Source organism: Schistocerca cancellata, chromosome 8 (genome assembly GCF_023864275.1).
Source record: "Schistocerca cancellata isolate TAMUIC-IGC-003103 chromosome 8, iqSchCanc2.1, whole genome shotgun sequence".
Lineage (NCBI taxonomy): Eukaryota > Metazoa > Arthropoda > Insecta > Orthoptera > Acrididae > Schistocerca > Schistocerca cancellata.
The window spans coordinates 68,346,866-68,361,275 of record NC_064633.1 but is presented as its reverse complement, the minus strand read 5'-3'; the positions used below and the strand labels follow the sequence as shown (position 1 = coordinate 68,361,275).

At 40.2% G+C, this 14,410-nt stretch overlaps 1 protein-coding gene across 1 annotated transcript in view; it reads right to left on the bottom strand.

Annotated features, from left to right (window-relative positions):
• The window catches only part of LOC126094476 (N(4)-(Beta-N-acetylglucosaminyl)-L-asparaginase-like), a 151,752-nt gene that overhangs the window by 5,004 nt on the left and 132,338 nt on the right, over positions 1-14,410 (bottom strand). Inside the window, exon 5 of the mRNA XM_049908868.1 lies at positions 12,372-12,479. Within this exon, the coding sequence (XP_049764825.1) occupies positions 12,372-12,479 (108 nt within the window). The remainder of the gene's footprint in view (positions 1-12,371; positions 12,480-14,410) is intronic.

The window sequence follows — 14,410 nt, the reverse complement described above, 5'->3', positions numbered from 1 at the left end:
GTAAAGGGGCAAACATGCTTGGGATGGCCTTTATGGTCGAAAAATCCTCAGTTAAATTTGTAAAATCTGTAAAAACTATTAGCAATAGACTAATGTTTCTTAGGTTGAAACACAAGAATAAATATTACACCCTAATTAATGTTCACGCACCCTGCAACGTTGACAATAGAAAGGACCTAGACAATGTGGATAAATTTTGGGAACGATTAGAACTTGAAATGTCAAAGATACCGAGGAATGATGTCAAAATACTTCTTGGAGATTTCAATGCACAGATTGGCAGAGAAAAGAAATACAGGAAGACGGTTGGGCTATACCCAGCACACAAATTGACCAACAAAAATGGCATGCGACTAATCCAACTTTGTCAACAATTCAACATGAAAATCAGCTCAACGTCATTCAATAAGAAACCAAGAAAACAGAAGACCTGGAGATCCCCTATAAGCCAATTGGGAGAATTTCAAATTGACCATGTGGCCATCTCATATAACTTCCAAAAAGAGATCAGAGATATCCAGGTTAGGAGAGGTGCAAATATTGACTCAGATCATTATCTCACAAGAGTTCGGGTCCAATTCACCCCAAGAAGGAAAACACCAAGAATTCCACCAGCAATCCCAAAATTTGACCTACAAAAACTAACAGAATCAGAAACAATTAAAAAATGGGAAAATTCTCCCGCAAACAACTGGGAAACATTCAAGGAAAAAATCACAAAAATAGCGAAGGAGCAAATACCATTGAAGAAGAAGCACAAACATCCATGGTGGAATATGGAATGCGAAAAGGCAATTCAAGTTCGGACAGAAGCCTTTGCGAAGTACAGTTCAAATAAAAATGAGAAAACTCTTCAAAACTTTTTAGAAATACGGAAACTTTCAAATAAACTTATTAGACAAGAGAAGAGAAAGTATGTAACTCAGCAACTGGAATCAATAGAAGCAGATTTTAAAAATTATAATACGCATGGATTCTACAAAACTTTTGCAAACCAAATTAAAGGGTATATCCCTCAAAATGTCTGTTTTCGGAAATCAGATGGGAATCTGGCACTAAGCGACGAAGAAAACTGTGAAGAATTAGCCAAATATTTTGAAACGCTACTAAATTGTCCAGAACCAACAGAAGCTCTTCCAATATCCAGCACTAAAGCCCTGCAACAGCAAGACTCTGTATCGCCAACTGAAGAAGAAATTATCAAACACATAAACAAACTCAAAAATAACAAAGCATCAGGAGAAGATGGAATTGTAGCCGAATTTCTCAAAAGTCTAGGGTCTAACTCAAGAAATGAGCTAGTTAAAATTATTCAAAACATATGGGTTACTGAAGAAATACCAGAAGATTGGAAATGTGCCCTAATACATCCGTTACATAAAAAAGGGGATAAATCGGATGTGAACAACTATAGAGGAATCTCCTTACTTGCCGTCACATACAAGATATTATCAGCTTGTCTTCTTGAAAGAACACAAAAACTGCTAGAACCCAAAATCTCAGATTTCCAAGCTGGTTTCAGACCAAACAGATCACGTCCAGAACAAATTTTAAACTTGAAATTGATTACAAGGATGAGACAAATGCGAAGGAAGCCTACAGTATATGTCTTTGTCGACTTTAAAAAGGCATATGATTCAATTCACAGACCCACACTATTTAAAATTCTTGAAGAACAAGGACTGGATAAGAAGACACGGAACATCATAGAGCAGACATTAACAAATACAAAATGCAAAGTGAAATTAATGGGAAAACTTTCAAAATCATTTGAGATAAAAACTGGGATTAGACAAGGTGATGGATTATCACCTCTGTTATTTAACTTAGTTCTGGATAGAGTCATGGCAGAATGGGAAAAAGAACTCAAAAAAGAAAAGTACTGGAAACCAATATCACTGGGAACCAAAAAAGATGACCTACAAATCCCCTACTTAGCCTACGCAGACGATCTTGCAATAATGGCAGATTCTAGTGAAATGGCAGTCAAACAGATAGAAACCTTAAAAGAGTGTGCAGGAAAAGTTGGCCTACAAATATCTTTTGAGAAAACGGTGTTTACAACAACAAATCTAGAAATTTCTAAGTTACGAACCAAATATGGAGAAATTAAGAGGGTACCATACTTTAAATATTTAGGAGAGATAATTTCTGAAAAATACTTACAACAAGAAAGAATATTAAAAGCTCGTAGGGGTCTAGGGCTGGTCCAAAACATTTACAATAAAAAATGTCTATCTATAAATACAAAAATTAAACATTATAAGTCGGTAATTAAACCAATAATGCTATATGCCAGCGAAACCTTGACACTTAAAAGAAAAACAGATATGGAAAACCTGAAGAAAGAGGAAAGGAAAATCATTAGGAAAATTCTGGGACCAAGATGGACCAAAGAGGGGTATAGATTACAGAAAAATTCTAAAATTGAAGAATATTCTAACATAGAGATAGACATGAGGAAGAGGCGTCTAAAATTCTATGGCCACATAATGAGACTTCCCGATCACAGACTTACAAAAAGAATAGTAAGATACGTAGCATCCCTTGTTAATGGAGGAGAATGGATCAAAAATGTAAAGAAAGATCTGGAATTAGCCAACATTACTACTGAAGACATGAACAAAAGAAACAATTTCAAACTTAAAGTTGACAAATGGGAGGTCAAACCAGAGACAGAAGTGCCGAGAACTGGAACAAAATGGAGCGAAGAAAGAAAAGCTGAATTCTCGCAAAGAATGAAGACCTGGTGGGCAAACAAGAAGAATAAGAAGCCCCAGAAGTGAACCATCTTTACTTAGCGTCTTCCATGTTGGGAGCTTTACGACTAATAATAATATAATAATAATTAAAGTGTCCGCCTGCTTAGCTGAGCAGTTACGTGCTTGCCTCCCACGCAGTGGGCCCTAGTTCGATTCCCGGCTGGGTTGGAGATTTTCTCCACTTGTGGACTGAGTGCTGTGTTGTTCTCACCATCATTTTATCCTCATCGGCAGCACACGAGTCACCTAACGTGGCATTGACTGTAAAAGGACTCGCACTCGGCAGCCGAACTTCTCCGGATGGGGGCCTCCTGGCCAGAAATGCCATATGATCATTTCATTTCATATAATTAAAGCGCAAACTTTGTAAGTTATTTCTGCAGCTCTATGCTGCTTAATGCGGGCAATATTCAAATAAAATGTTGCAGCCGTGCAAATGGCTGACAACAATTAGTCCTAGGCTCATGCTATATTGCGTGTTCCAATTCTACGAAAAATATCTTATTGGTTTCCTAACATAAAGGGATGCTAAAGATATACAAATAAGCACATATATTTAACCAAAATGCAACATAAGTACACCTGCAATGTCTCTCACATCTATACTCATCCACCAGAAAGAGTAATTACATAAAATGATTCGACTGTTTCACAGTTATTAATATTTTTAACACAGAACAAAGGATAATATACATAATAAATTTTATTTTGTTGTTTTTAAATATGATTATGTTGATGATAAATGTTTTCTCTGTGTATTTTTATGTACGTCTTTCAAGAATCATAAAAGTCTCAATTCACTGCATTGTTCGTAATTCCATATGAATAAATACTGTTCCTCCCAGGGCAACTAATACAATGGGAATGGTTGAGAATCAGTAAACAAGTGGTTTATGTAACTAATATGGGAGGTAAAGCTGCAGGCAGTTGGTTGGAAGTGTTGATCAAGTAGAGCAGATATTTTTCAGTGGGAGCAAAGTAATCAGCACCAATGGCACATCCAGGATTGTTGGGGTTGTGGATCTTGGGAAACATTTAAGAAACAATGGAATGTAAATAATATGAAAATGATAGTGCTACTCACCATGTAGTTTATGTTGTCTACTTCCCACAAACACCTCGTTGGCCGAAAGCTTACTTTCTGACAGTTTTTTGTTTTGCCTATCTGTGACTCAGCATCTCCACTATACGAAGTGCATTCAAGTTCTAAGGCCTCCGATTTTTTTTCTAATTAACTACTCACCCGAAATCGATGAAACTGGCGTTACTTCTCGACGTAATTGCCCTGCAGACGTACACATTTTTCACAACACTGACGCCATGATTCCATGGCAGCAGCGAAGGCTTCTTTAGGAGTCTGTTTTGACCACTGGAAAATCGCTGAGGCAATAGCAGCACGGCTGGTGAATGTGCGGCCATGGAGAGTGTCTTTCATTGTTGGAAAAAGCCAAAAGTCACTAGGAGCCAGGTCAGGTGAGTAGGGAGCATGAGGAATCACTTCAAAGTTGTTATCGCGAAGAAACTGTTGCGTACTGTTAGCTCGCTGTGCGGGTGCGTTGTCTTGGTGAAACAGCACATGCGCAGCCCTTCCCGGACGTTTTTGTTGCAGTGCAGGAAGGAATTTGTTCTTCAAAACATTTTCGTAGGATGCACCTGTTACCATAGTGCCCTTTGGAATGCAATGGGTAAGGATTACGCCCTTGCTGTCCCAGAACATGGACACCATCATTTTTTCAGCACTGGCGGATACCCGAAATTTTTTTTGGTGGCGGTGAATCTGTGTGCTTCCATTGAGCTGACTGGCGCTTTGTTTCTGGATTGAAAAATGGCATCCACATCTCATCCATTGTCACAACCGACAAAAAGAAAGTCCCATTCATGCTGTCATTGCGCGTCAACATTGCTTGGCAACATGCCACACGGGCAGCCATGTGGTCGTCCGTCAGCATTCGTGGCACCCACCTGGATGACACTTTTCACATTTTCAGGTTGTCATGCAGGATTGTGTGCACAGAACCCACAGAAATGCCAACTCTGGAGGCGATCTGTTCAACAGTCATTCGGCGATCCCCCAAAACAATTCTCTCCACTTTCTCGATCATGTCGTCAGACCGGCTTGTGTGAGCCCGAGGTTGTTTCGGCTTGTTGTCACACGATGTTCTGCCTTCATTAAACTGTCGCACCCATGAACGCACTTTCGACACATCCATAACTCCATCACCACATGTCTCCTTCAACTGTCGATGAATTTCAATTGGTTTCACACCACACAAATTCAGAAAACGAATGATTGCATGCTGTTGAAGTAAGGAAAACGTCGCCATTTTAAGTATTTAAAACAGTTCTCATTCTCGCCGCTGGCAGTAAAATTCCATCTGCCGCATGGTGCTGCCATCTCTGGCACGTATTGACAATGAACGCGCCCTCATTTTAAAACAATGCACATGTTTCTATCTCTTTCCAGTCCGGAGAAAAAAAATCGGAGGCCTTAGAACTTGAATGCACCTCGTATGGTGAGTTGCAACTATCCTTTTCATAACATTGTTGGGAAGCATTTAGTTACATGTGCAGGTGGTGTTATTGGGGTAAGGAGGAAGATGGATACTGGAGACTGATTCTAGGATAGGACTAAGGATTTTAGGAGGGATTGGAGGTTATGATGGACTTCTGGGATGGGATCACTATGACAGTGCTTATAGGTCAAAGTACTCTCTGTAATTGGTCAAGGCAGTAGCGAAGCCTTTCTCTGTGTGAAGGATCTGTCTTGGGGTTGAGAATGGCTGTTATTTCCTGTGCTGAGAGGCTTGTACTCCTGGGAAAGGAGGAGGAGGCCAGTTGAAGGTAAGAATTTCCCAGAAAGTTATCAGGGAGTGGTTAGGCAGGGGGAGTGAGAGTGTCATGTTTGGATGGTGGTATGAACATGGAAAGATCCAGGGTCAGGATTCAGTGGGGAAAAAAGTGTTTCTCTGCATTGATCGAGAGGAGAGTAAGTCTTTGAAAAGTCCAGCATGATCGAACTTGAGTGCAGGACTGAAAGCAAGAACTTTCGATAGGAATGAAACTTCTGTAGACATAAGGCTTCTGGTGGACAGTTTGTAATAGTGTAAGTTCATTTAAGCTGTAAGTTGAGAGGGAGCTTTGGTGAGGTTGGATGGGTATTGGTACATAGTGGTGCTTTCAGATGGGGATAAATTGACAAACTTGAGGAGGTGATGTGCTGACTGCTCTTCCACGTGTTGGAGGTCAATGGCTTCAATTTAGGAGATAGAGCTCAATAGTTGGGATTTCACAGTAAAAGTACCTTGCAGAGAGAGAGAGAGAGAGAGAGAGAGAGAGAGAGAGCAGAGGTAGTTCAGGGATGACTGTGCCATGGAGATGTGTTTCTCTAATATCAGATTAGTGAGGGATACTGGCAACATTCTGATAATTCACAAACACAACAATACCTTGATGACCCATTGTATTGGTTACTGTCATTCCACCAAATGTTGTTGATAAGCAACACCTCCAACCAACTGCCCACAGCCTTGTCTCCCAAACAAAGACATCAACATCATCTTTCACCAACTTTCAACTACCACCACTCTATTAACATCTGGGTCCCTGATGTGTTAACTCTACCTTCCTATACACCACCACCACTACCACCACCACCACCACCACCACCACCACCACCACCTTGCCACTTTAAAATACTACCACTCTCATCCTTCCATCTTCAAACCCACCAACTCATTCCTTATGTATCTCACTAACTACAACTTCACACATAATTACTTCTCCTTTGAGGAGTAGATAAATAAACAAATCTGCAGTATGGCCATGGGCACCTCCATTGCTCCCTCCAATGCCAAACTGTTCATGGGCCATCTAGAGAAAACCATGTAGCCAACCAGAATACCAAAAACTCTTGTCTGGTTCAGATTCATTGATGATGTCTTCACAATATGGACCATGGGGCAATGCAACCTATCCTCAATTCCTGCTCAGCCTCAACACCTTCTCTCCTCACTTCTTCTTGGATGTTGACTTCTGATTGCTCCAGCCCAACATCTTGTCACCATATCAAGCCCACTACCTATTTACAGTAGCTAGAATTTAATAGCTGCCATTCCCTCCACACCAAAAAATACACTGGCCGTCTATGGAAGATGCATCTGCAGTGGGAAGAAATCCCTTAAACTTCCTGGAAAATTAAAATTTAGACCGAGACTCAGTAGAGCACTTGTCTGTGAAAGGGAAAGTCCTGAGTTCAAGTCTCAGACCAGCATACAGTTTTAATATCTCAGGAAGTTTCATATCAGCACACACTCCATTGCACAGTAAAAAATTCATTAAAGAAATCCCTTGCCCCTAAGGCCTTCACTATCCATCAATTAATCCTAGTAAGCATCAAGTGTGTCTACCAGAGGGAGGGAGAATGTCAGGATGGCAAAAGGGGGCAACTTGGCCCCCTCCTGTAATCTGGGTACAGCCTTTTTATTCAGTATAGAAATCTCTTACTATCTACGACTCCACTAAATTGCAGATCTGACATTGCCGACCAAGATATAGAGAAGATCCAACGGAGAGCAACGCGCTTCGTTACAGGATCATTTAGTAATCGCGAAAGCGTTACAGAGATGATAGATAAACTCCAGTGGAAGACTCTGCAGGAGAGACGCTCAGTAGCTCGGTACGGGCTTTTGTCAAAGTTTCGAGAAGATACCTTCACCGAAGAGTCAAACAGTATATTGCTCCCTCCTACGTATATCTCGCGAAGAGACCATGAGGATAAAATCAGAGAGATTAGAGCCCGCACAGAGGTGTACCGACAATCCTTCTTTCCACGAACAATACGAGACTGGAATAGAAGGGAGAACCGATAGAGGTACTGAAGGTACCCTCCGCCACACACCGTCAGGTGGCTTGCGGAGTATGGATGTAGATGTAGATGTAGATGAGAAGTACTGCAGCTTTAGCAATCACTATATCTTGATTTTTCGTAGTTGTCACACTGTTCATGGGAAATTATGGCAATACCTTGGTGCGGTTGCTGTTTCGGTGCTGGGTGGCAGTCAAGATAGATACATACTTAACATAATTGCTCTGAAATGATGTCTTCAATTTTTATTGTCACTGCCTTGTTCAGTCCTGACTGAGCTGTGCAAAGGAGCCAGTCTAACATCCGGGAGCATGGATCTATTGCCAATCCCAACACAATAACAAAAGGCAGCAGCACTGCATGTGCCAGTCATCTGTCCGCAATTCCCATAAAGACGCCCTCTCCCTTGATGCCCACCACAATCACAACAGTATATTACCATTTGTCTGGGTAGAAAGAAAACTCTTAAAGGGCTGCTGTTATACTGTATGTTGTAATAGGACAAGTTGTAGGGTAGTTAATGAATGCTTTGATAGCACTAAAAGTTTAGCAGATCGTATATTACCCAATCCACAATATGTAATGGAAAAAAGGTAGAAAGTATAGTTTTTCTTAGTTTCTATCAGCAAATTAAATTGTATGGTTCACTTATATACTGAATCAACATCATTAACATTATTTCAGATCATTTAACTGTAATTAACAGAAAGTTATAATTAGTTAGAAGACCTGATGATGTGAATTAACACATTGTTGTAAATTTCAGCAGGATTTATCATTTCATTTTCACGACTGCATTATTACATTCCCATAGAAATGTTATGAGAAATATCTATGTTGCAATTACAACAATAATTAATTAGCAAAATTTGTAAATTTCAATTTACCTAAAAATGGATTTCTGGAACATTTATCAGTCATCTGATGTATTTAACATGACTTGTGCACTTTATGTATTGTGTCAATAATGAACAACGAATTACATAAGTTGTAATTATCTTTTTCATTAATGATTCTCGAACATTCTGATGTAAACACTATTGATTTTCAGTCATTTTGATGCTATGAAATTATCATACAGAACTTTAACCTGAAATTCCCTTTTGGCATTTTGTACTGTATCTCAATAAATATCAGGAATAAAATCCAACGTGAAATCAAGATGTAATTGATGATTTTATGAAAGTTATTGTTATTGTAACTTCATAACTGAATTCTACACAAACGTCAGAAAAACAGTATTAGAAATGTATTTAGAAAGAATCATCATTTATTATCTATAAAACTGTACTAACAGTTTGTTGTATATTATTAACTTCCGATTATGAATCAGTAAATGTACTTGTTTTTGACAATAGGCTAAAGAATATACATTGTTAAGATAGGGTATACATTGAGCGGTGCAAAGCACTTTAAGTCAGTCACAGTTTGGCAAATGTAATGTTGCAAAGTCTGTAACAGTTGCTGTGTGAACACCTTCGTGAATGCTTATGGAACGTACACCGGTTGTTAAAAAGGATTCATCAGAATTAAAAGTATTCATGTTGGAAAACATTATTTTAACATTCAAATTTTCATTACATCTGAAATCCAGGCATATCTGCAATATACATCTCCTAATGGACTTTATTGGTGGAGGAGATTCGTCATTTCAGAGTTAAGTATTACACTGAAAAACCTACATCACTCTCATGCTACAATGAATCTCTCATAATGAGAAGGGTTTTAGCCAGGACTGCAGTTGGAGCAGTGTCAGAATATGTGTACATCTATATTTAATCCTATGAATATAATAGAGGGAAACATTCCACGTGGGAAAAATATATATAAAAAACAAAGATGCTGTGACTTACCAAACGAGAAAGTGCTGGTAGATAGACACAATAAAAGACACACAAACACACACACACACACACAAATTTCAAGCTTTCGCAACCCAAGGTTGCTTCATCAGGAATGAGAGGGAAAGACGAAAGGATGTGGATTTTAGGGGAGAGGGTAATGAGTCATTCCAATCCCGGGAGCGGAAAGACTTACCTTAGGGGGAAAAAAGGACAGGCCAGACATACCAACAGTTAAAGGGGACAGCCATGGGTACCAGGATGGCCCCTTCGTACGCCAACCTATTCATGGGTCGCTTAGAGGAAGCCTTCTTGGTTACCCAGGGCTGCCAACCCAAAGTTTGGTACAGATTTATTGATGACATTTTCATGATCTGGACTCACAGTGAAGAAGAACTCCAGAATTTCCTCTCCAACCTCAACTCCTTTGGTTCCATCAGATTCACCTGGTCCTACTCTAAATCCCATGCCACTTTCCTTGACGTTGACCTCCACCTGTCCAATGGCCAGCTTCACACGTCCGTCCACATCAAACCCACCAACAAGCATCAGTACCTCCATTATGACAGCTGCCACCCATTCCACATCAAACGGTCCCTTCCCTACAGCCTAGGTCTTCGTGGCAAACGAATCTGCTCCAGTCCGGAATCCTTGAACCACTACACCAACAACCTGAAAACAGCTTTCGCATCCCGTAACTACCCTCCCGACCTGGTACAGAAGCAAATAACCAGAGCCACTTCCTCATCTCCTCAAACCCGGAACCTCCCACAGAAGAACCCCAAAAGTGCCCCACTTGTGACAGGATACTTTCCGGGACTGGATCAGACTCTGAATGTGGCTCTCCAGCAGGGATACGACTTCCTCAAATCCTGCCCTGAAATGAGATCCATCCTTCATGAAATCCTCCCCACTCCACCTAGAGTGTCTTTCCGCCGTCCACCTAACCTTCGTAACCTCTTAGTTCATCCCTATGAAATCCCCAAACCACCTTCCCTACCCTCTGGCTCCTACCCTTGTAACCGCCCCTGGTGTAAAACCTGTCCCATGCACCCTCCCACCACCACCTACTCCAGTCCTGTAACCCGGAAGGTGTACATGATCAAAGGCAGAGCCACGTGTGAAAGCACCCATGTGATTTACCAACTGACCTGCCTACACTGTGAAGCCTTCTATGTGGGAATGACCAGCAACCAACTGTCCATTCGTATGAATGGACACAGGCAGACAGTGTTTGTTGGTAATGAGGATCACCCTGTGGCTAAACATGCCTTGGTGCATGGCCAGCACATCTTGGCACAGTGTTACACTGTCCGGGTTATCTGGATACTTCCCACTAACACCACCCTGTCAGAACTCCGGAGATGGGAACTTGCCCTTCAGCATATCCTCTCTTCTCGCTATTCGCCAGGCCTCAATCTCCGCTAATTTCTAATTTCAATTTGCCGCCGCTCATAAATCACCTGTCTTTCAACAACATCTTTGCCTCTGTACTTCCGCCTCGACTGACATCTCTGCCCAAACTCTTTGCCTTTACAAATGTCTGCTTGTGTCTGTGTATATGCAGATGGATGTGTGTGTGTGTGTGTGTGTGTGTGTGTGTGTGTGTGTGTGTGTGTGTGTGCGCGCGCGCAAGTGTATACCTGTCCTTTTTTCCCCCTAAGGTAAGTCTTTCTGCTCCCGGGATTGGAATGACTCCTTACCCTCTCCCTTAAAACCCACATCCTTTCGTCTTTCCCTCTCCTTCCCTCTTTCCTGACAAAGCAAGCGTTTGTTGCGAAAGCTTGAATTTGGTGTGTATATTTGTGTTTGTTTGTGTGTCTATCGACCTGCCAGCGCTTTTGTTTGGTAAGTCTCATCATCTTTGTTTTTAGATATATTTTTCCCACGTGGAATGTTTCCGACACAGGCAGACACATGTAAATGTCAGGCTTGTGCTGGGATAGTGCCATGCAAAACAACAAGGGGTGCTAGCCCCCTCCATGAAAAACACGACCACACCATAACACCACTGCCACTGAATTTTACTGTTGGCACTACACAAGCTGGCAGAGGATGTTCACTGGCATTTGCCATACCCACACCCTGCCCTCGGACCACCACATTGTGTACTGTGATTTGTCACTCCACACAACATGTTTTTCCACTGTTCAACTGTCCAATGTTTACGCTCCTTACACCAAACGAAGAGATGTTTGGCATTTACCGGCATGATGTGTGGCTTATGAGCAGCAGCTTGACCATGAAATCCAAGCGGCTGCATCCATGATTCAAAGATTTCACTCAGAGCAGTTTCTGATGGATAATTAAGGGTCCTTAATTTTTTTATAGATGGTCAAGTAGGGACTCAGGAATATTTTAATAGTTAGTGTAGATGATATTTAGCTGATTTTGATCAAGTGTTAGTCTCTAGTACTTTAGTTTTTTCCATGTGCTTGGTTTTGTACTTTAAATTTTTTAAGTAATTTCAGTTAACTTTGAGCATTTTCAAGTCATTTAGAATTGCACATTCAGTGGGTGTTAGACACTCGGACCTATTTCTCTTATCCTCTATAATGGAACTGAATATTGGAACAAATGAGCTGCAATTTATTTCTGCTGCTTATTTAAACTTAATTTAATCGACCAATCTAGCTCATAACTTGCAACTTTATGTTAATTTGTAGGTTTGTGAGGAGTAAAGATAGAATTTTTGATGAAGGTTAAACATTCTGGTGAGTTTGTCAGCAATTACTGTGAATTACATTAATACCTTGTACATAGTGCTGAGGGATAAAATCCTCCTGCAAATGTATGTCATATTACAAAAGGCAGATTTCTACACATATTTTGAGGCTGACTGCTCGATTTTCATGGAAAGGCAAACTGTTATGAAAAACTGGATAAGAATAATCTTGAACATACCTGGGTAAGAATCGCATCATTATATCACCATCACCAGTTGCAGCTGCTCCTCCTATACTGCTGTCTGCGTATGCACCTGCCCCAGGGATTGGAGAATCTCCAACTCTTCTGAAATTTCGATAGTAGCACATGGGTGAAATTCAGTGAGTGGGTAAAGAATAATTAGTTTTACAACTTTGTGAACAAATATTCAAATATAAAGGGCAAAAAAGTGAGGATATGCAACCTCTCACTTGCAGGTGAATGGTGAATGGTAACTGCACCTTACAGCAGATGAAAATTTAGTTATGGCGTGGGACTGGAACATAATATTGGTGAAAGCAAGAGGAGGAAACAAGTAGGATAATAAAGATGGGGAAGGAATTTGGGGGGGGGGGCATGGATGAAAGGGAAAGATGCCTGATAGAATTTCAAGAAGAGCACAATTTAACAACTGCAGACAATTAACTTAAGAATCATGAAAGAAGCTGTATACCTGAAAGAGAACTATAGACAGAGAAAGGTTTTGAACTGATTATATTATTCTAGAAAGTAGTTTGGAAACCAGATTTTAAACTTCAAAATATCTCCTGGCCAAATGTGGACTTTGACCATAATATATTAGCTGTGAAATGCAGACTGACACTAGAAGAACCATAGTGATCAATATGACTGTTGGGTGTTTTTTAATACTTGATAACTAGTGTACATTCCAATTCAGTGGGCTTATATTTCATGAATTTTAATGTACTTGGTGGTTTATAATTTCTGTAAAAAAACGAACATCTGTTACAAAAACTGAACAACTTATAAACATTTTTAGCTTGAAGGACTGCAACTAGTTCAACAGACATTTTTTATGTACCATGTCTCTAGACGTGCAACAATGGCTTTTACATCTTCATTATTCTTGTGACCTTGTTCCCTCTATTTATTTCCATTTTACTTTATTTGGTGGAAGAATGAACATACTTGTTGCTGTTCTCTGTCAGTACATTGTTGTGCTCTGCAGAAGTGTAGCACTCCTGGTTATTATGGCACATCAGTATTTTCGTTTGGATGAAGAATTATTGAATTATTTGAACAGTTTACCACCAGAAGAAGATTCTGAAGGAGAAGATATTTTTGAATGTTATGAGGTACATGATAAAAATTGACAAAGATAATATGGATGGTACAGAATATCAACCTCACAAAACAGAGCAAGGCAAATAATCTTACTTGTAAGATGAATATTCATGATTTGTACAACATCCAAATAACCACGTGCTTACAGGTTTGATTCTGGTGGTACCACAAATTCCTACTAACATCCAGTGGTGGATACATATGTGAGGTGCGCGACTCTCCCTTGCAGGGCCGCCCATTTGGCCCTCACAACTACTGAAACATGACAGTAATGGTCTGGCATGTAAATTGAATCAGTGCTTAACTGAACTACCATTCTTTGAAGAAGAATCACTCTTTGTGATTAAAAAGAGACTAATGGGAGAAATTCTTCAATACAAGCAAAGGAGCATTAATGCCCTTAATGATCGTGATTCAGTTGTGCAAGTGTAGTCAGTTTGTCCTAGTCTGAATCCCCTACTTTGAACATGCTGTACAAAATATTTGCTTGCCTAACTGCCTCTATTGCTACAGTAGAAAGAAGTTTTTCAACACTGCGGCATACAAAGACATGAATGACTGAGGTCGACAATGAAGGAGGATCGACTTAATGGCTTAGCTCTGTTGAACACTCACCCTGACATTTATTGTCCTACTGATGGTGTAATTAACCAATTTTCCAGGAAGAATAGGCGCATAAAATTCATCATTTAAAAAAGAGAACCACAACTGTAACTTTTTTATATCATAAGATGACATTCTCTTGTATATGTGTATAACCAGTTCAAGCAAAACTTTCTTAAATTTTGCACGTGATTTGATTATTTTTTATTACGGTAAAAGTAAAGGTAGCTCCAGATATCTTTAGCGCCCCCTCCTTGAGGCTTTTCTGTATCCACCACTGCTCACATCCAAGGAAGAAAATGGAAAGAATCACATCCATCTTGGCATCC